The sequence below is a fragment of the Chiloscyllium punctatum genome, chromosome 11, assembly GCF_047496795.1.
Source record: "Chiloscyllium punctatum isolate Juve2018m chromosome 11, sChiPun1.3, whole genome shotgun sequence".
NCBI classification, from domain to species: domain Eukaryota; kingdom Metazoa; phylum Chordata; class Chondrichthyes; order Orectolobiformes; family Hemiscylliidae; genus Chiloscyllium; species Chiloscyllium punctatum.
The window spans coordinates 88,913,758-88,940,067 of NC_092749.1; the positions used below are offsets into that span (position 1 = coordinate 88,913,758).

Below are 26,310 nucleotides of genomic sequence, written 5' to 3' on the forward strand. Positions count from 1 at the left end.
AATTTATCCGTACCACCCTTTTTAAAAAAGTGAAACCCACATTAACTGTGCTGCAGTTGTCTGGCACCTCTCCTGTGGCCAGATAAGAATTAAGAATTGAGACCAGACCTGCTGTAATTTTCTCCCTTATCTCCCACTGCAGCCTGGGATACATTTCATCCAAATCTGGAATTTTGTCCACTTTTAAACTTGCCAAAATCTCCAATACCTGCTCACTTCCTATGCCAATCTGCTTAAGAACGTCACAATCCATTTCCCCAAATTCTGTACCAACATGCTCCCAAGTAAAAATAGAACTGCAGTACTCAATTAAAACTGTACCAATGACCTCCGACTCCATGCACAGATTGCTCCCTTGGTCCCTACTCTCTCTCCCTGATCATCTTCTATCTCTTAACGTACTTATAGAATATCTTAGGATTCTCCCTAATTTTACGTGCTGTCCTAATTGTTTTTTTAACCTCCCCCCATCTCCCCACCCCCATGTTTTCTGTACTCCAGTAAGGTCTCCACTAATATGCTTTCTTTACAATTGCAAAAACCTTTCTTTTCCATCTTGTCCTGACCTGAATATTCCTAGACATTCAAAGTCCTCTGGCTTGTTGCATCTATGTTTCAACTGAAAGGGAACATGTTGGGTCTGTACTCCTCCCATTTTCTTTTTAAATTCCCCCACTGTTCTGGTGAAATTTTCTCATAATTAGCTGTTCCCAGTCTACTTTAGCCAGATCCTGCCTGATCTTAGTAAAATTTGCCTTCCCCCAATCCAAAACCCTTTTAGACCATCTTTTTCTTTTTCCATAACAAATTTAAGACATTGCTATCACTAAAATGTTCCGATACTGCCATCTGTCTAGCTTTATTCTCCAGAATTAGGTCCAGCACTGCACTATCCCTTGTTGAATCTTCCATATGTTGATACAAAAAAGCTCTGCTGAACACATTTCAAGAAACCTCTGAATCCTTTATAATATGACCATCACAATTAATATTGGAGAAGTTGCAATTCACTAATATAATTCCCCTATTATGATTACACACCTCAATAAATTGTCTAATATCTGCTCCTTTATTGCCCGCTGAGTGTTTGGAGACCTATAACATGCACCAACAATGTGACTGTCCCTGTTTTATTCTTAAGTTCAGCCCAAAAAACCTCATTTGAAGATTTTGTTCCTCCTTCCTGCAGTAACTAACTCCCTAATTAGTAATACAACACCATCTCTCCTTTCACATGCTCCCCGATCTCACTTGAAGATCCTATACCTTGAAATGTTGAGTTACTGGTCCTGCCTGTCTGTCAACCAAGTCTCTGTGATGGTAGCAATACCACAATTCCATGCACCAATCCATGCCATAAACTCATCTGTCTTACCTATAGCACTCCTAGCATTGAAGTTAAGGTTTCCCCCCACAGTTCAAAAATGTGCAGAATTGGCCATGCTAAATTGCCCATAGTGATCAGGGATGTGTAAGTTAGGTGCTTTAGTCAGGGGTAAATGTAGAGGAATAGGGTAGAGGAATAGGTTTGGATGGGATACTCATCAGAGGTTCAGTGTGGACTTGTTGGGTCGAAGGGCCTGTTTCCACATTGAAGGGATTCTATTACCTGATAGAGTCCAGGGGATTTATCTGCCTTTATGCATTTTAAGGCCTCAAGCATCTCGTCTTCTGTAATATGAACTCTCTTCAAAATATCACTATTTATTTCCCCAAGTTCCCCAGCTTCCATGTCTTTCTCCACAGTAAATACAGCCACAAAATAATTATTTTGGATCTTATTTCCCAACAGAAGATCAAGTGTTGCTCCTTCACTAGTAGGTATATCCACATATTGAATGAGTATGTTTTCTTGCACACACTTAACAAATTCCTCCCCATCCCCTAACACTATCACAGTCCCAGTCTATGTTTGGAAAGTTAAAATCCCCTACCATTGCAAAGCTTTTATTCTTACAGATATCTGAGATCTCCTTACATACTAGCTTCTCAATTTCCTGCTGACTACTGGGGGGCCTAGAATACAAGTCCAACAAGGTGATCACCCCTTTCTTATTTCTCAGTTCCACCCATGTAACTTTATTGGACTATCTCCCAAGAATATCCTCCCAAAGTACACAATACCAGGTTATAGTCCAACAGGTTTATTTGGAAATACAAGCTTTCTGAGTACTGCTCCTTCATCAGGTAGCAGCGCTCAGAAAGTTTATACTTCCAAATAAACCTGTTGAACTATAACCTGGAGTTATGTGATTTTTAACTTTGTATACCCCAATCCAACACCAGACCCTCCACATTCTCCTTAAGTACAACTGTGATGTTATCCATAATGAAAAATGCCACTCCCTCTACCCCTTTCTTGCCTCCTTTCCTATCCTTCCTATAGCATCGACACTCAGAACATTAAGCTGATATGATATCCCAGTTCCGTGTTTCCAACCATGCCCCAAGTTCACCTTCTTTACCTCTCAGGCTTCTTGCATTAAAATAAATGCAGTCTAATTTATCAGTATTACATCATTCTTTGCCAAGCTCTTGTCTGTTTTGACTATGTGACTTGCTCCCCTTAGCTGTTGTACAAGGCTCAGCCTTTTCTCACTATTGCTTTGGTTCCCATTCAAACCCCCATGTATCAGCTGTAGTAGCCCAGATATTACTACCCTTGAAGACCTACTTTTCAACATTCTGCCTAGTTTGCCACATTCTCTCTGCAGAACTTCATTCTTATATGGCTGATATAAATGTGCATAATGACCTACTGCTGTTCATCCCTTTTCAGAATATTCTGCACCCACTCAGAGACATCCTTGACCCTGGCACTAGGGAGGCAACACACCATCCTGATGTCTCGCTGATGGCCGCAGAAATGTTTGTCAGTGCCCCAGACGAGATAGCCCCTTATTTGATCGCTTGGAACCTGACAAATGCCTCATGACAGTAGTGCGAGTCATGGTAGCAGAAACCTGACTGTCAGTGTTATATTCCTCTGAGCACCCCATCCACCTGCTGCAACTGTATCCAGAAGAGCATACTTGTTTGAGATGGGGTTAGCTACAGGAGGGTCCCGTGTTACCTGGTTACATTTCCTATTATGCTTAGCAGTCAACATCCACCTGACTGTATCTGCAGTTTTTCTACCTTCCTGAAACTGTCATCCGTCACACGCCCTTGCCCTTATAAACTCCTCATTGTCTGTAACTGCCAACCAGTCGAATCAGTCCAATAGCCTTCACATCCAAACATGCTTCCTGTAGAGTTTCCAGGAACATACAAATTCTTCCTGATCTCCCACATCCGACAGGAAAAGCACCTCGCCCTACTAAAAGCCATTTCTACTCCTTTAACAGTTTGCAGGTCTAGAAATTACCTAAAAACAAACACAAGTAGTGTGGTAAGGACAAGCCAGGGAACTATAGACCAGTGAGCCTGACCTCGGTGGTGGGCAAGTTGTTGGAGGGAATCCTGAGGGACAAGATGTACATGCATTTGGAAAGGCAAGGACTGATTAGGGAAAGTCAACATGACTTTGTGTGTGGGAAATCAAGTCTCACAAACTTGATTGAGTTTTTTGAAGAAGTAACAAAGAGGATTGATGAGGGCAGAGCAGTAGATGTGATCTATATGGACTTCAGTAAGGCATTCGACAAGGTTCCCCATGGGAGACTGGTTAGCAAATTTAGGTCTCACAGTATACAGGGAGAACTAGCCATTTGGATACAGAACTGGCTCAAAGGTAGAAGACAGAGGGTGGTGGTGGACGGTTGTTTTTCAGACTGGAGGCCTGTGACCAGTGGAGTGCCACAAGGATCGGTGCTGAGTCCTCTACTTTTTGTCATTTACATAAATGATTTGGATGCGAGCATAAGAGGTAAAGTTAGTAAGTTTGCAGATGACACCAAAATTGGAGGTGTAGTGGACAGCGAAGAGGGTTACCTCAGATTACAACAGGATATGGACCAGATGGGCCAATGGGCTGAGAAGTGGCAGATGGAGGTAAACTCAGATAAATACGAGGTGCTGCATTTTGGGAAAGCAAATCTTAGCAGGACTTATACACTTAATGGTAAGGTCCTAGAGAGTGTTGCTGAACAAAGAGACCTTGGAGTGCAGGTTCATAGCTTCTTGAAAGTGGAGTCACAGGCAGATAGGATAGTGAAGAAGGCATTTGGTATGTTTTCTTTTATTGGTCAGAATATTGAGTAAAGGAATTGGGATGTCATTTACAGGACATTGGTTAGGCCACTGTTGGAATATTGCGTGCAATTCTGGTCTCCTTCCTATCGGAAAGATGTTGTGAAACTTGAAAGGGTTCGGAAAAGATTTATAAGGATGTTACCAGGGTTGAAGGATTTGAGCTATAGGGAGAGTCTGAACAGGCTGGGGTTTCTATTCCCTGGAGCGTCGGAGGCTGAGGAGTGACCTTGAAGAGGTTTACAAAATTATGAGGGGCATGGATAGGAGAAATAGACAAAGTCTTTTCCCTGGGGTTGTGGAGTCCAGAACTAGAAGCCATAGGTTTAGGGTGAGGGGAAAAAAGATATAAAAGAGACCTAAGGGGCAAAGTTTTCATGCAGAGAGTGGTACGTGTATGGAATGAGCTGCCAGAGGAAGTGGTGGAGGCCGGTATAATTGCAACATTTAAGAGGCATTTGGATGGGTATATGAATAGGAAGTGTTTGGAGGGATATGGGCCTGGTGCAGGCAGTTGGGACTAGATTGGGTTGGGATATCTGTTCGGCATGGACTGGTTGGACCAAAAGGTCTGTTTCCATGCTGTACACCTCTATGACTCTATGACAATATTCTTTACTCAAAAACACAACATTAACAAGATCTGAATGCTCAAAAATACTGCTCTGGGATAACTTACATTAAACCTTAATTTTAAAAGTCAACCAAGAAACAGATCACAGTATAATCATAAGAAAGAAAAAGTCTTCATCTTACTCGCTATGACAGTTTGACAAGAAACACAGGTAGAAGTTTTATAAGTCTTAAAACAAAAACTTAGCTGATCACGCTCAACAAACAACGGTTGTCCTCTTTTCCAATAGTTTCAGACCTGATTTTTTTCTAAATTACAGATACGTCTGCAGCTTCATTGAAGCTGGATATTAGACCTACCAAATCAGCTATGAAGGTGCATTGCTTGTTTGTTATTTCAGTGAAACCCATATCTAGAGCCCTTGTGCAATTTCTCATCTACCTATGATATAGTTTGTAAGGTTGTGTGAGGAAACTAATTGTCTTGCACAACAATAGAATGTTGTCCAAGTAGCATTTGTGGGAGGTATCCATTGGCCATATGAATGCAAGTTCCCCACTTGCCCACAATTCCAACTAAAGTCTTCACATTCTGCAAGGCTCTGTGGTACAGGGATATGGTGACTGGAAAAGTAACCCACAAGGGAAGTAGTGTTGTGATGTACATTGCAAAAGAATCAGAGGTAATGGGTTCCTATCAGAGAAGTAGATTCATTCAGAAATGGAACTTGTCAATCTCCCTTTATGATTTCAGGAGAAGGGTGCTTGCAATATCTGCGAAAGGTTGGTGACAGTTGATAAAATGTGGAACTGGCTGTGCTGGATTTCTTGAATCTGACAGAGGAGGCTTTTTTGAATATGACTAGTCAACAGGGGGCCAGATTATTTCCAGAGAGGAGAAGTTGAAGTTAGTGCTTGGGGATGATGAGTTTCATTGGGACCATCTTTTGGCAACAGCGGTTATGGATTCTTGCAGGGATGGGATAAACAATGCGTGGTGCGATGAGTGAAGATCATCATATCTGAGCCTGATCTGATATTATCATATCATCATGCCTGTGTCTTAAGTTAAATTACTTTGCTTAGCTTGAATTGCACTCATCCATTGCATTACTTCAGCTATTCATCTTTGAGGAAAGGGAAAGGGACTCAGGGGGTTCTTATTCCATTCTTGCTCTGCAGCTAGTTCCAGCTCAGATATTGACACCTCAGTGGTTTTTAAAAATTTATTTGAAGGCGTTGCATATACTAGTTTTAGCACTATTACCAGACCAATTGTTGGAGGCTGTGACATAGTCCAGATTCCTGACTCTCAGATTTATGTGGGAGACCAGAGAGGTGCTGAATAATGAGCCTCTGTCATTGTATGTAAGGTGGTAAATCTTATATACATATTTGCAAGGTTTGTGAAGGTTTGGAGATAAATGAAGATCTGAAAGAGTTTCCAGAGTGTATGCACTTCTTCTGAGGGAGTTTATCTATGCCAAGAGTACTGCCTTCAACTTCTCTTTTGATTACGAGGCCTCCTCTAATCAAGAAAGTGATGAATCTTTTGGAACGTCGCAGGCTCAAATTCAGGAAGTCCCTCCCTAACAGCATTAGGGGTCAACCCACAGCAGGTGGACTGCAGTAGTTCAAGAAGGCAACTCACCACCACCTTCTCAAGGGCAATTAGGGACAGACAATAAATACTGGCTAGTCAGTGACACTCACATCCAACAAACGAATAAAACAAAAAACCAGGCCCAATAGTTCAATAAGGGGTTGCTGGGTCTGAATTGAGACAGGCAAATGCACGTACAACCAATGACTTCATGTAGATCTTGCAAATGTGAGAGATGGATACAGCACCTGATGCACCTGCTGTGCCCTCATTCATCTCAGGTAAAATTTGAACTTCAAGTTCGTGAATACCAGCTGTCTGCATCTGATTGCTCCTCTCAGGGGACTCCTGATGATTTCAGTATCTCCTGCACCCCTCTACCAATGAGACAGAAGCATGGGATGCCACAACATTAGAATAAGCTCTTGCCACCAGGTGGTCCAAAGATGTGCAGGTTACGTGAATTAGCTCTGCAAAAATATTGTTTGTAAGGTTCAGGGTTGTGTAGGCTGGGTGGATTAGCCATGATAAATGTGGGGATATGTTAAGGGGCTGGGTCTGGGCAGGATGCTCCTCAAAGGGTAAGTGTGGATTCGATATGTCGAATGGCCTGCTTCCACACTGGAGGGATTCTATGAAATTCTAGGAGTCCCTGATCTATCACTCTCAGATGAAAGTAGGATACCCACCAGGTTCATCCAAAAAGATAGGACATCAGCTTCAGCAGTTTGCTTCCAGTGCAGCTGACAAGTTAGGGGATGCAGCATAAATTACCGAAAAAATATCACTGCAAATCCATTATTGGTGATATCTGGATATGTAAGGATGAGTTTTGCATTGTTCCTGTGGTCCTTATTAAACATTTTGACATTTATTATGGAAGCTACTTGCATTTTCATGTCTGTCCTGGAAACAGCCATATATAGATTGAGGTTGTAATGCCATGACACCTGAGAATGAAAATGAGGCTCAGTTAAAAGATATACATAGAGACAAGCCTTTTGAAAGTCTTCATGTTATCAATTGGGGGAGACCTGCAAAGATTTACTTAAAATCCCTCATAATCAAGGTTTCCCTTGTCTCTCTAGAACCAAGTCTCTCCAGTTCACCATGGTCATGTGGAACATTGTAGTCCTTCTCTGAGTCATTGCATAAGCTCCCATCTGATGATGCAAAGAGGTCTTTTTTGTCCCTATCCCCAAGATACGCTGCTCTTGGCACTACCAGGCTATGCAGTGCACAACAAATGACAACAATCAAGAGCAAAAAGCTGCAAACAGTGTCTTGCAGCAGCATCACAGTTCTGGGAAGAATAATCTCGTGAGTATTTGCAATATGTTTATTGGTCATAGTTTGTATGGTCTTTACTCTGGATTTTTAGTTTGTACAGAGATCCAAAGAAGAGGTGCCTTCGATTTTAAGGGTAATCTAAGGGTTTAATTTAAATGGTGAGGTTATGAAAAGAACAGAACATAATTGCACAGGAAAATCCAATTTGTCCTACAAAGGAAATCTATCCCTTTTTAGGAGACCAAACCTGCTCTCAAAAAAAAATTCTGTCCAATGTTCTACTGCCCTGAATAATGCATTTGTCATGAGTTTGAAACAGTAGTGGCCAAAGTTTGCAAGCTGCCCCAAAGATCTGATAACTGAAAGTTATAGAAGTATAGAAGTTTAGCACTACCATTACTTTCACTAACCAAGGCACAGAGTTTTACATATTTGCAACTTGTCTTCCCAATAATCGTGTCAGCTTCCTGGAGAAATATAGCCTTCTCATACAATAAGGTTCAATCATTTGTAGATAATTGAACGTTGCTTGTAAGCATTACCTTCTGGGTAGTGGCTTATCCTGAGGTACTAACCCATATGCTCCCTTCAAGCCCATGCTCTATGTGGCCCTTCTTCATCATCATCCTGACATTCAAATTGCTGGCTGCTTGGGTCAATGATGTTCCTAGCCAAGAGGTCTCCTCTTGTTCCATTTCCTTCTGTCTTCCTTCTGGAACAGCTTCCATCAAAGTGAACATAGGCACCTTTAGCTCTTTTGCTGAAGCCCTTCTTTGACATAAGCCTCTTCTCCCGGTGAGTACTTTACAGATGATGCATTCGTGAATCAAAAGCAGACTTGTCCACCAAATAATTCCAAGACAATCCTGTTTAGCTCTCTTGCAGACCGAGCTGCAACCTCCTACTCCTCATTGCTCTCCTCAAATATTAACTTTTATCCCACCCTGACACCTTTTGGACATTGTGGCACAACTCCCTCCCACCCATCAGTCCATGTGACCACCAATGAATTATACAGGCTACGTAAAATAGTGTTGCCTTAATAACTGAATTGCCACAACAACTGCGTAACTGGCCTGCTATAAGTGAAAAGATATCTGACTTTTGGGCTTATTTGTCTTCCATAATATTGGATTTGGCTGTGACTGGACTTCACACAATGTCATCACATGTGATTTAGTCTGTAAAATTCCACCAGTACCTCAAACATATTTAACTATTATTTAAAGCATTTTGAGATATCCTGAGATTATGAAATGTACTACATAAATCAAAGTTCTTTCCTCCTTTTCAGTTTTAATGCTGATACAAAAGGGGTTTCACTTCATATCAATGCTAAGCTTGTACAAAGCAAATCCATAATTTTGGCTCTATCTGATTCAGAAGCCACTTGCCTGTCGTGTTTCTTTTTCGTTCCTCTTCTGGAATCAGGTTGATTTTGTATATACTGTGACACAAATTATACAAATAATTTCTCCTCTCAGAGCTTTACATAATCACATCAATTTCACAAGGAGAAAGTGAGGAGTGCAGATGCTGGAGATCAGTGGAAAAGTGTGGCATTCATTTTTTTTTCATTCATCAATTTTTCATTCATCAATTTTTGTCGACTATATCACCTCATAATGAGCACAGAATTGTTGCAACAGAGAAGGATGCCATTTAGGGCATCAAAGTTTGCACCGGTTTTTTGAATGAGCCGTGCAACAACAGTCACTCCTCTGATTTTCTCCATGACCCTGCACATTTTTCATTTTCAGACAATAATTAAATTTCCTCATAAATGCGTCAAATGAGCCTGTTTCCGCCATACTCTCAGGCAGCACCTTCCAGTTATTAGCCATTTATTGCATGAAAATGTTTTTCTTTATAAATCCATTGTTCCTCTTCTAAATTACCTTAAATATGTGCCCTCTTATTCTCAATTCTTCCACCAAGTATACTTTCAGGCAAGTATTTCCTGTCTACTACATTCAGGCACCTCATGATTTTTACTATCTCTAATAAATCTCAATTCAACCTTCTCTTCTCCAAGAAAAAGATCTCTGGATTTCTCTAATTATCTACATAACTGAAGCTTCTTATCCCAGGCACCATTCTTGTGAATCATTTCTGTACTCTATCTGATGCTTTGATATCTTTCCTAAAGTGTGGTACCCAGAACTCGACACAGTACTCCAGTTGAGACCAAATTTAGCATAACCTCCTTGCTCTTGTACAGAATGTCCCTATTAAGGAAACCTAAAGTGCTGTTTGCTTGGTTAACCACTCTCTTGTCCTCATGTCTTCAATGATTTGTACACATATCCACCCAGGTTCCTTGTTCCTGCACACCCTTCAGAATTGTACCCTTTATGCTATATTGATTTTCCACGTACTTCCAACCAAAATTAACTACTTAACATTTGTCTGCATTGAAATCCTTCTACCATCTAGTCAATGAACATGGTTATGTCTTTTAGAAGTTCTACATTGACAACTTTAATTTACATTGATATCCATAAATTGTGAAATGACACCCTTTACACCAAGGACTAGGTCATTAATCTGGAAAAGCAAAAGTCCCAACACTGATCCCAGGAGAAGTATGTTGCTCGCTTTCTTAAAAAAAAATCACTCATGGGATGTGGCCATCATTGGCCAGGCTAGCATTTATTGCTCATCCCTAGTTGTGTAGATGATAAGGAAAAGCCACATTGTTATGGGTCAGGAGTCGCATGTAGGTCAGATCGAACAAAGATGGCAGATTTTCTTCCCAAAAGGACATTAGTCAACCAGGTAGGTTTTTATGACAATCAACAGTTGCCATTAGACTAGCTTTTATTAAACTCAGATTTCACCATCTGCCATGGGTTTCAAACCCATTTGCCTGGGATATTTGGATTTTAAGTCCAGTGACATTCCCACTACACCACTGCCTCCCCAAATTACATTACATATATTAAAGCCCCACTGAATGACTCTCGGCATTCTGGAACAGTTTGTTGATAATTTGCAAGCAGGTCTGTCACAATTGATATCACAAAGCCACGATTGCAGCTGGAGCTGCTGCCAGTACCTGATACACGAGATGAATCCCCGCATTACTATCTCCTCCAATGTTGATTCTATTTCCACCTGTTCACACACAACTCAATTAACTTGCTGAGGAGCATATTGCTGCTCTGTCATTCTCTTTTTTTCATAGCAGTATCATTAAAACCGATTACAAATGGACATCTGGGGTTGACACAAAAAGTATCATACTCTCTGTAAATTGCAAAGTAGTTCTAAGTGGTAACTATAATTGTCAGTATTTAATTATCAGGAACAAAAATTGTAGAAACATTTGGAGATATAAGCCCATCTTGAGTGATAACCCTTTTTGCACAGAATGCCTGTTTGTTGTCAAGATCATGGATCAGACCATGAAGTTTAAATTACAATCTGGCTAGGAATCGGTCATTTTTATTTGAAAGTAGACAAAGTGTGAGATCCATGGCACATACTAATGGAGTAAATCCATAAGAGTCAATGGTTTTTAATAAGCAACAATAAACTTTATAACGTTTGAACAAGAATAGAAGCGACAATACATGTACCATTTATTTTTAACACTCAGAATTAATTTGGTAAGAATGCATAATAAACTGGTATCGAGCACTCAACAGCACACACCAAATTGCAAATATAATCAAGACACATCCCACGAATTTCTCAGCAATTTACACCAGACATTATTGACAAAGTCATCAAGACTCTAAACTTTGCAAGGGATTATAATTTTTCACTTCTATCGTCCTAGCATTGAAACTTCCTCTCAAGAGCTGCACCAGCACAGGCTGCCTCAATGACTCTTCTGCTCCAGTTCATCACTGTACTTTTCTGGGGTAAGCTTCCCTGGACACCAAAATTGGTGGCATAGTAGACAGTGAAGAAGGTTTTCTAAGATTACAAAGGTGAAATTGTTCGTGGGTCAATGGGCTGAAAAATGGCAGATGGAGTTCAATCTAGATAAACGCAAGGTATTGCATTTTGGGACAATAAAACAAGGGTAGGACTTATACTATTAATGGGTAGTGTCGTAGAACAGAGGGACCTACGGTGTCAGCGAAATAATTCTTTGAAGTTTGCGCCACATATAGTCCAGGTGGTTAAAACGGCGTTTAACACGCTTGTCTGCATTGCTCAGTGCTTTGAGTGTAGGAGTTGGGAAGACATGTTGAGGTTGTACAGGACATTGGTGAGGCCTCTTGTGGAATACTGTGACCACTCCTGATCACCCAATTATAGGAAGGATGTTATTAAGCTGGAGAGAGTTCAGAGAACATTTATCAGGATGTTGCCAGGTATGGAAGGTTTGAGGAATAAAGAAAGGCTGGAAGGCTGGGACTTTTTTTAACTGGAGTGTAGAAGTTGACAGGTGACGTTATAGAAGTTTATAAAATCATGAGGGGTTTAAATAGGGTAAACAATATGTGTCTTTTCTCTAGAATGGGGGATTGCAAGACTAGGCAGCACATTTTTTAAAGGTGAGAAGAGAGAAATTCAAAACAGACAGGAGGGACAACATTTTTTACACAGAGGGTGGTTTGTATGTGGAATGAACTTCCTGAGGAAGTGGTGGATGCGGGCACAATTACAATATTTAAAAGATGCTGGAATAAATGTATGAATAGGAAAGGTTTGGAAGGATTGGACCAGGAGCAGGCAGGTGGGACAATTTTAGTTTGGGATCATGTTCAGCATACACTGGTTGGACCGAAGGGTCTGTTTCTGTGTTGTATGACTCTATGACTCTGAAATGGCATGATACATTCAATCACAAGCACAAGTCTAGCTCTTCAGGCAGTGACTGTAATGAGGTCAACCAAGTGGACCACACAGAATGCGTTCTCTGACTGGGGCTGTTAATCTGGTCCAATCAGAGCCAACTCTCAGAGTGTCAGACACTCAGAGCTGGCTGTGACGGGGCTGAACCAGTGTCAAGAACTTTTCATGTGTAAAGAAAGGGTGAGTCAGAGACAGGATAGCAGCCTCTGTGGAATTATTTAAGCAGTGACAAGAGTAAAGCATATTCCTTAAGAAACTCGCTTGCAACAGTCATCTTTGAGTTGAGGTAATTAAGTTGCAATGTTATCCGATGGAGATGGACACCCTTACTAATCCTACTGAACTTGGGGATCACTATTTGAGTGAAGGCAATTACATAACCACACTCAGGACATATCCGAAACTGAGGGACTCCAGGTCAGCCCACAGCAAAACCCAAATCAAACTAAGCCTAAACTAGACCAACACGCCATTGTAGTTGCTGCTGGTATGCAAACTCAAAACGACTAAGAAATCCTGCGAGACCTAAATTGAATTTTTAAAAATTATAGACTGGTATCCAGGAGAGTGCACACTCTGGACAGTCTACCTACACTGTTGAGCAACATCCAAATCAGAACCAATCAAAAAAAATTGTCTGGTTAAATAGTCATCCAGTTCGAACGGAAGTTGTTACTGACGCAGCCATTTCAGTGATTGCAGAATAGTCTTTGACAAAATTCAATCTGGACTCCAATCCTAAAGTTTGCACAAGGCCTTGGCTCGATTAAAAATCTATACTAGGGAACCTTTACAGATTAAGGGTGCAATTTTGGTTCTGGATTCTCATGAAAAACAGCTGGTTCAGTGATTGTCATAGAAGTCTTGGGCTCAAGCTTAATGGGGCAAAATTGGTTGCGAAAGATTCACCTAGATTGGCTCAACATTTCTTGACTAGCAAATGGCTGCCTGAGTGCAGTCCCAATTAAATACCAGGTCGTCTTTCAGGAAGGTCTATGGACTCTCAGAGGAGCCAAGGCTACCTCGTGTGTTGACCAGGAAGCAATACCACAATTCTGCAAGCCCGCTCAGTGTCATTTGTCTTATGGCGAAAGTAGAGGCTGACCTTCCAGGTGACCTAATTGGGCTAGAGTCCACAAGAACAGGTTATATCCATTGGAAGATAAAGTGAGGATGATCAAGGCTCCCATGTCTCTACCAGAGCTTAGATCTTTCCTTGAGCTGGTGAATTATGACTGAAAGTTCATACATAATCTGGCCTTCATCCTGGCACTTTGCATCAACTCCTAAACTAGGATCAGTCTTGAAAATGTTCTTGTCGCCAAGCCAGACTTTCAGGGAAGTGGTGAAACTGTTATCATCCTCTAAGGTGTTGCACACTATAATCCCAAATGAGATCTGGTATTGACATGAAATACTTCCCTGTACAGCATCAGGGTACTATTAGCTCATAGGTGGTACTACCACTGGAAGAGCCCATAATGGTTTTAAATTTTTTGGACACATTTCTAGTCACAGCTAATAATATCAGACTTTGGAAGCAGAAAGATCTGGTCCTGACAAAACTGAAACAACTGGCACTGATGTAGCAAACCAAAGGGACAACACAACCAGAATTTAAACTTTTTGGACCCAGACGGACCACATCACAGTATAGGATGGCATATTATTGCACGAAATAAGAGTGATTGTCCTCAGCCAAGGTCACCACCAGATACTGGATGAACTCCACCAAAGTCATCTCGGAATCTCCAAAATTAAGCTGTTGGTGAGAAGTTATGTCTGTTGGCCAGGATTGGATGCAGACATAACCACATTGGTGGGGCAGTGTCCAGAGTACTAACTAGGTTGAACAGGTGATGTTCTGTAGCGGTATGAAGGGAGCAGGCTGATCTCATTGTGAATGGCAGTGACCACATCTGCATCAAGTATTGATTGCTGGAAGAACTCCAGATCAGAATTGATGATCTGGAATCTGACCTTCAAACACTGTGGCACATCTGGGAGGGGGAGAGTTACCTGGACGCTTTGCTTCAGGAGGCAGTCACACCCGGCAGATTAAGTAATTCAAATTCAGTCAGTGCTCATGAACAACAGGGTGTGTCTGTCAGTGAGGCAGGTAGCACAGGAGTGGAGAAGCCTCAGCCCTCGACCTTGTCCAACAGTTATGAGATTTTTGCTCCCTGTATGGATGAGGAAAAGGGCTGTGGACAGGATGAGCCAGCTGACCACGGCATCATGGTGCAGAAGGCCATTCAAGAAAGGAGAGCAAAAAGAGAAGTAGTTGTTATAGGGGATTCCATAATTAGGGGAACAGATAGCACCCTTTGAGAGCCAGATCGGGAGTCCCGCTTGGTATGTTGCCTGCCTGGTACCAGGGTGCAGAACATCTCCAAATGACTTAAAAGGATATTGGAGCAGGAGGGGAAGGATCTAGTTGTTGTGGTCCACGTTGACACAAACAACATAGGCAAGGCTAGGAAGGAGGACCTGTTTGGGGAGTATCAAGCACTAGGAAGGAAATTGAAGAACAGGTCCTCGAGGGTCATAATCTCTGGATTACTGCCCGAGCCATTGCTAATTGGCATAAGGATAAGAAAATCAGGGAAGTAAACACGTGGATAAGAGATTGGTGTCAGAAAGAGGGTTTCCTTTTCATGGGACATTAGCATCAGTTTTGGAACTGGGGCGATCAGTACCGGTGATCTGGAACCAGTGTTCTGGCGAAAAATATAAATAGGGTGGTCACGAGGACTTCAAACTTGTGAGTCGGGAGGAGGGAGGGAAAGGGAAAGCAACAGGGACTATGGAGTCAGGTAGAAAGATAAGCAGCAGGTTAGCATTTGTGCAGGGTTTAAGTTCGAAGCAGACAAGGAATGAAGCAAACAGGAAGGCTAACTTAGCTAGAGGTGATGGAAATTATGAGGATAAGAAAATTAGCATTAAGGTGCTTTACCTGAATGCACGAAGTATTCGTAACAAAGTAGATGAATTAATAGCACAATCATCATAAATGATTATGATGTGGTAGGCATCACAGAGATGTGGTTGCAGGGGATTCAGGACTGGCAGTTAAACATCCAAGGATTTACAACTTATCGAAAAGACAGGGAGGTGGGTAGGGGGTTGGAGTGCCTATTAGTTAAGAATGAAATTAAATCTATGGCATTAAATGATATAGGGTCAGATGATGTGGAGTCTGTGTGGGTGGGGTTGAGGAACCACAAAGGCAAACAAAAAACAGAATGGAAGTTATGTACAAACCTCCCAGCAGTGCTCAGGACTAGGGGCACAAGATGTACCAGGAAATAGATAGGGCATATCAGAAAGGTAAGGTCACGGTGATCATGGGGGATTTCAATGTGCAAATGGTCTGGGTGAATTATGTTACCAGTGGATCCAAAGAAAGGGAATTCATGGAATGCTTACAGGATAGCTTTTTGGAACAGTTTGTGATGGAGCCCACGAGGGAGCAGGCTATTCGGGATTTAGTACTATGTAACGAGCAAGACTTTATAAAAGATCTTAAAGTCAGGGAACACTTAGGCGGCAGCGATCATAATATGGTAGAGTTCAGTCTGCAGTTTGAAAGAGAAAAGGCAAAATCAGATGTAATGGTGCTACAGTTAAATAAAGGTAATTACAGGAGCATGAGAGAGAACCGATGGAAATTAACTGGAAGCAGAGCCTAGTGGGGGAGACAGCACAGCAACAATGGCAGGAGTTTCTGGGTGTAATTGAGGACACAATACAGAGGTACATCCCAAAGAAAAGAAAGATTACCCTGGGGAGGGGGTCGGGGGCGTTAGGAGGGGGAACAATGAATTAGACAACCATGGCTGATGAAGGAACTCAGGAAATGTATCACAGACAAAGAGAGTGCCTATAAAGTTGCCAAGAGCACGGGAAATCAGAAGATTGGAAAGACTACAAAACAAACACAGGATAACAAAGAGAGAAAAAAGGAAGGAGTGTATCAAATATGAAGGTAAGCTAGTGAGTAATATTAGAAATGAAAGTAAAAGTTTCTTTCAATACATAAGAAGGAAAAGAGGCAAAAGTCGAGATTGGGCCACTCCAAACTGATGCCGGAAGGCTAGTGATGGGAGATAAGAAAATAGCTGAAGAACTGAATAAATACTTTGTGTCAGTCTTCACAGTAGAAGACATGAGTAATATCTCAACAATTAAGGAGAGTCAAGGGGAAGAGTTGGCTATGGTGGCCATTTCAAAGGAGAAAGTACTTGATAAGCTAAAAGGTCTAAAAATTGATAAATCTCCTGGCCCGGATGGGCTCCATCCTAGAGTTCTGAGGGAGGTGGCTGAAGAAATAGAGGCGTTGGTGGAATATTTCAAAAATCACTGGAGTCAGGGAAAGTCCCAGATGATTGGAAAATCGCTGTTGTAACCCCCTTGTTCAAGAAAGGATCAAGACAAAAGATGGAAAATTATAGGCCGATTAGCCTAACCTTAGTTGTAGGTAAAATTCTAGAATCCATTGTTAAGGATGAAATTTCAAAATTCTTGGAAGTGCAGGGTTGAATTAGAACAAGTCAGCATGGATTTAGTAAGGGCAGGTCCTGCCTGACAAACCTATTAGAATTCTTTGAAGCGGTAACAAGTAGGTTAGACCAGGGAAACCCAGTGGATGTTATGTGCTGAGACGTCCAAAAGGCCTCTGATAAGGTGCCTCACAGAAGACTGTTGAGTAAGGTGAGGGCCCATGGTGTTCGAGATGAGCTACTGGCATGGATTGAGCATTGTCTGTCTGACAGAAGGCAGAGAGTTGGGATGAAAGGTTCTTTTTCAGAATGGCAGCTGGTGACAAGTGGTGTCCCGCAGGGTTCAGTGTTGGGGCCCCAGCTATTCACTTTTGTATAAATGATCTGAATGAAGAGACTGGGGGCATTCTGGCAAAGTTCGTCGATGATACGAAGTTAGGTGGACATGCAGGTTGTTCTGAGGAGGTGGGGAGGCTACAGAAAGATTTAGACAGTTTATGAGAGTGGTCAAAGAAATGGCTATGAAATTCAATGTGAGCAAATGTGAGGTCTTGCACTTTGGAAAAAAGAACACAGGCATAGACTATTTTATAAACGGTGAGAAAATTCATAAAGCTAAAGTACAAAGGGATCTGGGAGTGCTAGTACAGGATTCTCGAAAGGTTGACTTGCAGATTGAATCCATGGTTAAGAAGCAAATGTAATGTTGTCATTTATTTCAAGAAGTTGGAATGTAAAAGCAGTGATGTGCTATTGAGACTTTGTAAAGCTCTGGTTAGGCCCCATTTAGAAATACTGTGTCCAGTTTTGGGCCCCACACTTCAGGAAGGACACATTGGCACTGGAATGTGTGCAGCTAATATTCATACGGATGATCCCTAGAATAGTAGGCCTAACAGACGATGAATGGCTGAGAATCCTGGGATTGTATTCTTAGAGTTTAGAAGGTTGAGGGGAGATCTAAAAGAAACTTGCATGGCTTAAAAAGGGTGGATGCTGGGAAATTGTTTCCGTCAGGTGAGGATACTAGAACTCGAGGGCACAATCTCAGAATTAGAGGGGGTCAATTTAGAACAGAAATGAGGAGACATTTCTCCAGCCAGAGAGTGGTGGGCCTGTGGAATTCACTGCCACGGAGCGCAGTGGAAGCCGAGACGTTAAATGTCTTCAAGGCAGAGATTGATAAATTCTTGACCTCGCAAGGAATTAAAGGATATGGGGAGAGTGCGGGTAAGTGGCGTTGAAATGCCCATCAGCCATGATTGAATGGTGGAGTGGACTCGATGGGCCGAATGGCCTTACTTCCACTCCTCTGGTCTTCAGGACAAAAATTACCGCAGGCAGCTCCCCCACATTCATGAGAATGGCTGGGTAAACCCTGGACAACTATACAGGTCCTTGCATGGGCTCAATGTTCTGAGTCATTGTAGAGACCCCACTACCAGGGATATATTTCCCTCCCCACCCCTTTCCACCTTCCGCAAAGACCGTTCCCTCTGCGACTACCTGGTCAGGTCCACGGCCCCCTACAACCCACCCTCCAATCCTGGCACTTTCCCCTGCCACTGCAGGAACTGTAAAACCTTCGCCCACACCTCCTCCCTCACCTCTATCCAAGGCCCTAAAGGAGCCTTCCACATCCAAAGTTTTACTTGCACATCCACTAATATCATTGATTGTATCCGTTGCTCCCGATGCGGCCCCCTCTACATTGGGGAGACTGGGCGCCTCCTAGCAGAGCGCTTTAGGGAACATCTCCGGGACACCCGCACTAATCAACCACACCGCCCCGTGGCCCAACATTTCAACTCCCCCCTCCCACTCTGCCGAGGACATGGAGGTCCTGGGCCTCCTTCACCGCCGCTCCCTCACCACCAGACGCCTGGAGGAAGAACGCCTCATCTTCCGTCTCGGAACACTTCAACCCCAGGGCATCAATGTGGACTTCAACAGTTTCCTCATTTCCCCTTCCCCCACCTCATCCTCGTTCTAAACTTCCAGCTCAGTAACTGAACCCTTGACTTGTCCGGACTTGTCCTACCTGCCTATCTTCTTTTCCACCTATTCACTCCACCCTCTCCTCCTTGACCTATCACCTTCATCCACTCACCCATTGTACTCTATGCTACATTCTCCCCACCCCCACCCTCCTTTAGCTTATCTCTCCACACTTCAGGCTCACTGCCTTTATTCCTGATGAAGGGTTTTTGCCCGAAACGTCGTATAGGAAAGCTGTGTACATCTTGTGCAATACACTGACTTCCAGAAGTGTTGGTCACCGATAACAGGCCATTGTTTGCCAGCTGGGAACTTGAATATTTCCTGAGATTGGATGGTATTCGAATATAAGGACAGCTTCATACCATCCATCATCCAGTGACAGAAAGTGGCTTGGCAGAAAGAGCAATCCAAACTTTAAAGGTAGGTTTGAAGAAATAGCCTATAGCTTCGTTAGATACCAAACTGTCCCAGTTCCTATTTGATCACAGGACCACCCTTATGCAACAACAGGGATACTCCCAGCACAGTTGCTAATGGGGAGAAGATTCTGAATCAGGTTAAATCTGATCTTACCGGAGCTGGGGGAGGGTGAAATAGCATCAGAAATCCCACACTGGAAGCCAGACTCACATCAAGTTAGAGAGACAGTTACAACACGGGATAAGATTTGGTGCTGGAATCACAGAAATGGTCCTGCAAGAGTAAGAGCCTTGTTCATTGCAAAGTCAGCACCAGTGTCATACAAGGCTCAGGTAGGAATGAAGGTCCTGAATAAGCGTGTGGACCGTATGAATGCAGCAAACTTGCAAATGGTACGGGAGCAAATCATCCCCTCTTCTCAGTACAGTCGGAACCCTTGAGGTCTCTGTCTCTGTCAAGTGTTGAACAGATCTCTGAATCTGAAATGAACATGACAGATCTCGCCGCATGATGCCTTTGCTGCCTGAAGAACAGAGTGAATTTCTTCCAAGATGCTCCGCGTACAAGAGGCAAGTTTCTATGCATTGCACAGTACCGTATCCGAGCAGAGATGGAGGAACCTGATCCAGTGCTAACACACCTCAGATGGCGCAACAGGAAAAAGGACCATCCTATGTCCTCACACTCAGAGGGACAGGGATGGAGTAATTATAATGAGATCTGCCAGGAGGACCCCATCTGGTCCAATCAGGGAGCCCTGGCTGACAGATAAAAAGTGGAGTGTCAGACATTCTGACACACTGAGAACTGGCTCTGAAGGAACTGGATCAGTGTCAAGGACTTTCCATGTGTAACTAAAGTATGACATGGTGACAGGATACTGGCCTCTGTGGAGTTTCTTTTCACTTCACAAACAACTAATTCACTCAGCTAGTCTGATCCCTGAGGTTTTCCCCAAGCTTCAGTTTTGCTGAGCTACATTAAGCAAAGGTATAGACAGGATAGATCAAGTGAATCCTTAGAATAGTATAAAGGCAGTAGGAGTATACGTAAGAGGGAAATGAGGAGGGTAAAAAGGGGACATGACATAGCTTTGGCAAATAGAGTTAAGGAGAATCCAAAGGGTTTTTACAAATACATTAAGGAAAGAAGGGTAACTAGGGAGAGAATAGGGCCCCTCAAACATCAGCAAGGCAGCCTTTATGGGGGAGATACTAAACGAGTATTTTGCATCAGTGTTTACTGTGGAAAAGGACGTGGAAGACATAGAATGTAAGGAAATAGGTGGTGAAAGTTTTAAAAATACCCATATTACAGAGGAGGAAGTGCTAGATGTCTTGAAACACATAAAAGTGGATAAATCCCCAGGACCTGATCAGATCCTTAGAACTCTGTAGGAAGCTGGGGAAGTGATTGCTTGGCCGTTTACTGAGATATTTGTATCATCAATAGTCACAGGTGAGGTGCCAGAAGACTGGAGGTCGGCAAATGTGGTACCACTCTTTAAGAAAGGTTGTAAGGACAAGCCAGGGAACTATAGACCAGTGAGCCTGACCTCGGTGGTGGACACGTTGTTGGAGGGAATCCTGAGGGACAGGATGTACATGCATTTGGAATGGCAAGGACTGATTAGGGATAGTCAACATGACTTTGTGCATGGAAAATCATGTCTCACAAACTTGATTGAGTTTTTTGAAGAAGAGGATTGATGAGGGCAGAGCGGTAGATGTGATCCATATGGATTTCAGTAAGGCATTTGACAAGGTTCCCCATGGGAGACTGGTGAGCAAGGTTGGATCTCATGGAATACAGAGAGAACTCGCCATTTGGATATAGAACTGGCTCAAAGATGGAAGACAGAAGGTGGTGGTGGAGGGTTGTTTTTCAGACTGGAGCCCTGTGACCAGTGCAATGCCACTAGGATCAGTGCTGGGTCCACTACTTTTAGTCATTTATATAAATGATTTGGATGTGATCATAAGAGGTATAACTAGTACATTTGCAGATGACACCAAAATTGGAAGTGTAGTGGACAGCGAAGAGTACTACCTCAAAAATACAACAAGATGTTGACCAGATGGGCCAATGGGCTGAGAAGTGGCAGATGGAGTTTAATTTCTTAAATGTGAGGTGCTGCATTTTGAAAAAGCAAATCTTAACAGGACTTATACACTTAATGGTAAGGTCCCAGCGAGTGTTGCTGAACAAAAAGCGCAGGTTCATAGTTCCTTGTAAGTGGAGTTGTAGGTGGATAGGATAGTGAAGAAGGCGTTTGGTATGCTTTCCTTTATTGGTCAGAGTATTGAGTACAGGAATTGGGAGGTCATGTTGAGGCTGTACAGGACTTTGGTTAGGCCACTGTTGGAATATTGTGTGCAATTCTAGTCTCCTTCCAATTGGAAAGATGTTTTGAAACTTGAAAGGGTTCAGAAAAGATTTACAAGGATGTTGCCAGGGTTGGAGGATTTGAGCTACAGACAGAGGTTGAATAGGCTATGGCTATTTTCCCTGGAGCATTGGAGGCTGATGGGTGACCTTATAAAATAATGAGGGGCATGGAAAGGATAAATATACAAAGTCTTTTCCCTGGGGTGGGGGAGTCCAGAACTAGAGGATAGGTTTAGGATAAGAGGGGAAAGATATAAAAGAGACCAAAGGGGCAACGTTTTCACTCAGAAGGTGGTACGTATATGGAATGAGCTGCCAGAGGAAGTGGTGGAGGCTAGTACAATTACAACATTTAAAAGGCATCTGGATGGGTACATGAATTGGAAGGGTTTGGGAGGGATGTGGTCTAGGTGCTGGCAGGTGGGATTAGCTTGGGTTGGGATATCTGTTCGGCGTGGACGGGTTGGACCGAAGGGTCTGTTTCCATGCTGTACATCTCTATGACTCTATGCTTGTGAGCTTTTCAATCTCCACTCTTAGCTGTACTGAAGTACTAATGCTTGCAGGTCTCTTCTGAGCCCTTTACAGCTTTCTCTAACAGAGAGGCAGTGACCTTCCCACTGTACCTGATCCCCAAGGTTAAGTCCTGACTCCATAATTTAACTGCCTACTAATTCCTAGAACGTCTTCCTAAGTTCTAACAGTGTTAGCCATTCCTATTGCTCTTGACTCCTCACGGAGTCCTCCAAACAGAATGTGTATAGTTCAGCTGTCTTCCCAGCAGCTCTCCAAAAATGGAGTCTGTTTCTCTCTTTCCCTCTTAAATCCTCATTCACTGCTTATAAACTTTGAACTCCTTTCAGTCACTCTTGAATTGTCCTGAGTGGCCTATTGAAAACCTTGTGGTATATCCTGTCCTAATTCTGAACAGAATAAAATATAGTATTCTAGCAACTGTTGGGACAAGTGTGTACTTTTTAGATTGCTTGACTTCTGAGTTCAAAAAACATTCACAAAAGGAAGGATTCACTGCATATTCCCTGCTTGGTATCTCACTCTATCAAAGAGAAGACTGCTGACCATCAGGCTGGTTGATGATGCCATTTTGCACCACCAACCAAGATGAATTTATACCCTTTGAAACAATCATGTTTTGATATCTTAAGGGGATCAGAATACTAAGACAGTACATGGAGGAGTTGGATTATTTCCCCATTTTTTTTCTGCATCTGTCGCTGTTTTCCTATTAAATGTAACACAGGACAAGCTAAATGGCACTGGATTTATCTCATCATCTTCAGATCCATGAACTAGACATACCTTAAGCAGTACTTTATATATTTCATGTCAGTGATGTAGCAAGGAATGAGCATCAGAGAATAGCAATTGCCAGGAGAATTTGGTTGATATGGGGGTCTTCTTTATTATTAGACCAACAAAATTTTTCTCAGCATTCAGCAGCATTTGCAAAGTATCCAGAATGTGTAGAACGGAAATATTAATAAAGGAATACAAAAAGCATCACTGTGAATTCACTTTTTACTTGTCCTCTGTGTCTTTTAGTCTCAGCATCAAATGAGATGTTTTCTGTCTTTTGATATAACAAATGATTCCCTTTGATCCTGTTAAAATAGAATAGGTTTTCCATGAAAAAAAAACAACTTGGTACAGAAAAAATAAATGGTAGGACTGGTTTGCCAGAAGGCAGTTCCTGGGCTTATTTTTTGCTGATGTCTCATCTTGAGTCATATCATTGACAGTTTTCTGCCATTGGTGGTTTGCCATTGCCTTCCACTTTCAGGGACGGGGCAAGGAGTTTTAAGTCTGTTTCAACTGAAATGGGAATCGAACCCCATGCTGTCAGCACTATTCAGAACAACCTTAAATATTCAGCTAACTGAACTAAGCTCCACAGCAGAAATACAATTTTTTTCAATATCTTACTACAAGCGTCCTATTGTTATGATAACCCATCTTACTTCTTTATTTGAATAATAATGGTAAGATTAATGATTGTAACAAGAAATACAAAGTGCAAAAGTATCTGTAAAGCAATATATTTCACTGGTACAGTGTCTGAGAAAGAAAATATACAAAATGATTTTTGGAGCATAAAAGTATTTAACTTCTAATTATTTTTTCTACCAGTTTTGTCGTCATCTGGCAACATTTAGTACCTCAGCCTAATGACAATTACTCATGTCTGACCCAGATCATTGTAATTTCCAGAAGAAAAATGAGTGATTTACAGGAGCAAAAAATAGCTGTGGTCACCTATCTTTAGAGATACATTATAAAGAAAGATCATAATGAAGAATTGATGATGATAAAAAGTAAAGACTTGAATTTATATTTCCCTTTCATGAACACTGGGCATCGCAAAGTGTCTTATCAACCAGGTGCAGGAAAAACAATAACAAATTTGCACACATCAAGTTACCACAAACAGCAAAGTGATGATGACCAATATTTTTAAATGATGTTGATTGTGGGATAAATATTGCCAGGCTATCAGGGATAATTCCTCCAAACTTCTTGAAATAAATAAGTGGAACATTTTCCACCCCTCTCAGAGGGCGTTCAGGGCTCAGTTTATTATCTCATCTGAAAGTTGCTATCTCTTACGGTTCATGCTCACAATGACACTAGAATGTCAGCCTGGTTTCTTTGTGCCTAAGACCAGGAGTGAAATCTGTACCCATAACCTTTGACCCAGAGACAACAGGACTATTAACTGAGATACATCTCATACTTTGGACTGTTCTTGCTATTGAAAATTATTCTGTTTTCTTTCAAAAATCACTGAAGTTAACTGTGTAATTCAGTTATGAAGAAGTTTGAAGAGTTGTACAATTCCCCAGCACAAAGTTAACAAACGTATGCATGTAGCAATGAAGGAGAGCTCCTCTATATGCAATTTGATGCACCATATAGTAACCAGAGGTGTAACATGCAATCCGCGAAGGAACTGTAAATGGTTTCTGTGTTTCAGTGTGCAAGAAACCCATCACATCCATATCCCTTTGACAATGCATTTTTTGAATGTATGTGTTAAGTTAGTCTGTTTGTACAATTTTTGTATTATTTCCTCTTTCAATCATTTAGATGTCCAAGTGCCAGCAGAACCCTCTTCAAAGATGATTCGCTCCCTTTAGAACAGTTTTCTCCTTTTACTCAAAGGCAATAAACAAGGCAACAAACACTATCAGAATCTGTTACCCAGCAATGTCGTCTCACAAAAACCACATAAAAGTCTTGATCGCAATACACAAATAATCAAAACCAAGGTCTCACATAACCAATTCGGTCATGATTTGGAGGTGCTGGTGTTGGACTAGGGTGTACAAAGTTAAAAATCACACAACACCAGGTTATAGTCCAACAAGTTTAATTGGAAGCACACTAGCTTTCGGAGCGCCGCTCCTTTATCAGGTGATTGTGGAGGGCTCGATCATAACATAGAGTTTATAGCAAAAATTTGCAGTGTGATGTAACTGAATTTATATATTTAAAAATTGATTGTCTGTTAAGCCTTTCATCTGTTAGAATACAATAATAGTTTCACTTCTTTCATATGTAAATCACAAAACCCTTTTTTTTTAAAGTTGCATTTTCGGGTAACCAATTCGGTATTTAACAAGTGACTACATTTTAGTTACCCATAATCATTTATGGATTAATGTTCATTCACTTAAAGCAAAAGCACAAGAGGTTCCCTTACAGTAAAAGCAAATCACAAATACACAAAAGGAAAACCAAATGCATGACTCTTCCAAAATTCAGGAAAAAAGACAAAAAAAAAGTTCAAACATACATGTTCTTCATATTTAATTTGCCACTTATCTTGCTTCTGGGGCCACACTTGGGCCACACACTTCTGCCATTATGTCAATGATATCACATCCCATTCACATTTTCTTGTTCAAAAATTGATCCAATTATATAAAACAGGAATGTTAAAATAAAACTGAAGAAAAGAAACAGTGATGGACAACTAGCTCACCCAGACAGCAAACATTTGCTCAATTAGTGCAGACTTGTCTCTTGCCCTTACTTACACTTTTGCTGCATAATTAAGAAGGTCAGAATTAATGAAGCTGCATTGAATAAAGTTCAAGAAATCCCTAGTTACTGTTTATTCTATGACATCTGAGATCTGAATGTCAGATAGGCATTATTAGAGCTATGAACCACAGGCTTGGCAGCCTCCCAGCAACAAAAGAAAAATTCAAGTGGGATTTACCTGCAGTGTCAAGTCATTCCTCAGCTCCTTTCCAGCAAAGATAGCGCACAACTGGTCAAATGGAACTCCTTGTCTCTTAGCAACAGCCTCCTTAAGCTGCAAGATCCTGGCATTTGCATCAACCTCCACCGGGAATCCATAGCTCAAATTGAACCTAACAAACACTGATCCAAAACATCAATTAATACATAATAGATCAATACTAATGGACAACATATAGTTTATAATCCCATCAGTACTCTAGGTAATTTATAAACTAAAATTAACTAAAAAGTTTAATTATGATG

The 26,310-nt window shown here is 41.7% G+C and overlaps 1 protein-coding gene across 4 annotated transcripts in view; it reads right to left on the reverse strand.

The window, feature by feature from the left end:
• Positions 1 to 26,310, reverse strand: part of prkn (parkin RBR E3 ubiquitin protein ligase) — a 1,117,394-nt gene that overhangs the window by 928,538 nt on the left and 162,546 nt on the right. For all 4 annotated transcript variants that reach the window (XM_072581208.1, XM_072581206.1, XM_072581207.1 and 1 more), the window contains exon 2: positions 26,024 to 26,187. In XM_072581208.1, coding sequence (XP_072437309.1) covers positions 26,024 to 26,187 — 164 coding nt within the window. The remainder of the gene's footprint in view (positions 1 to 26,023; positions 26,188 to 26,310) is intronic.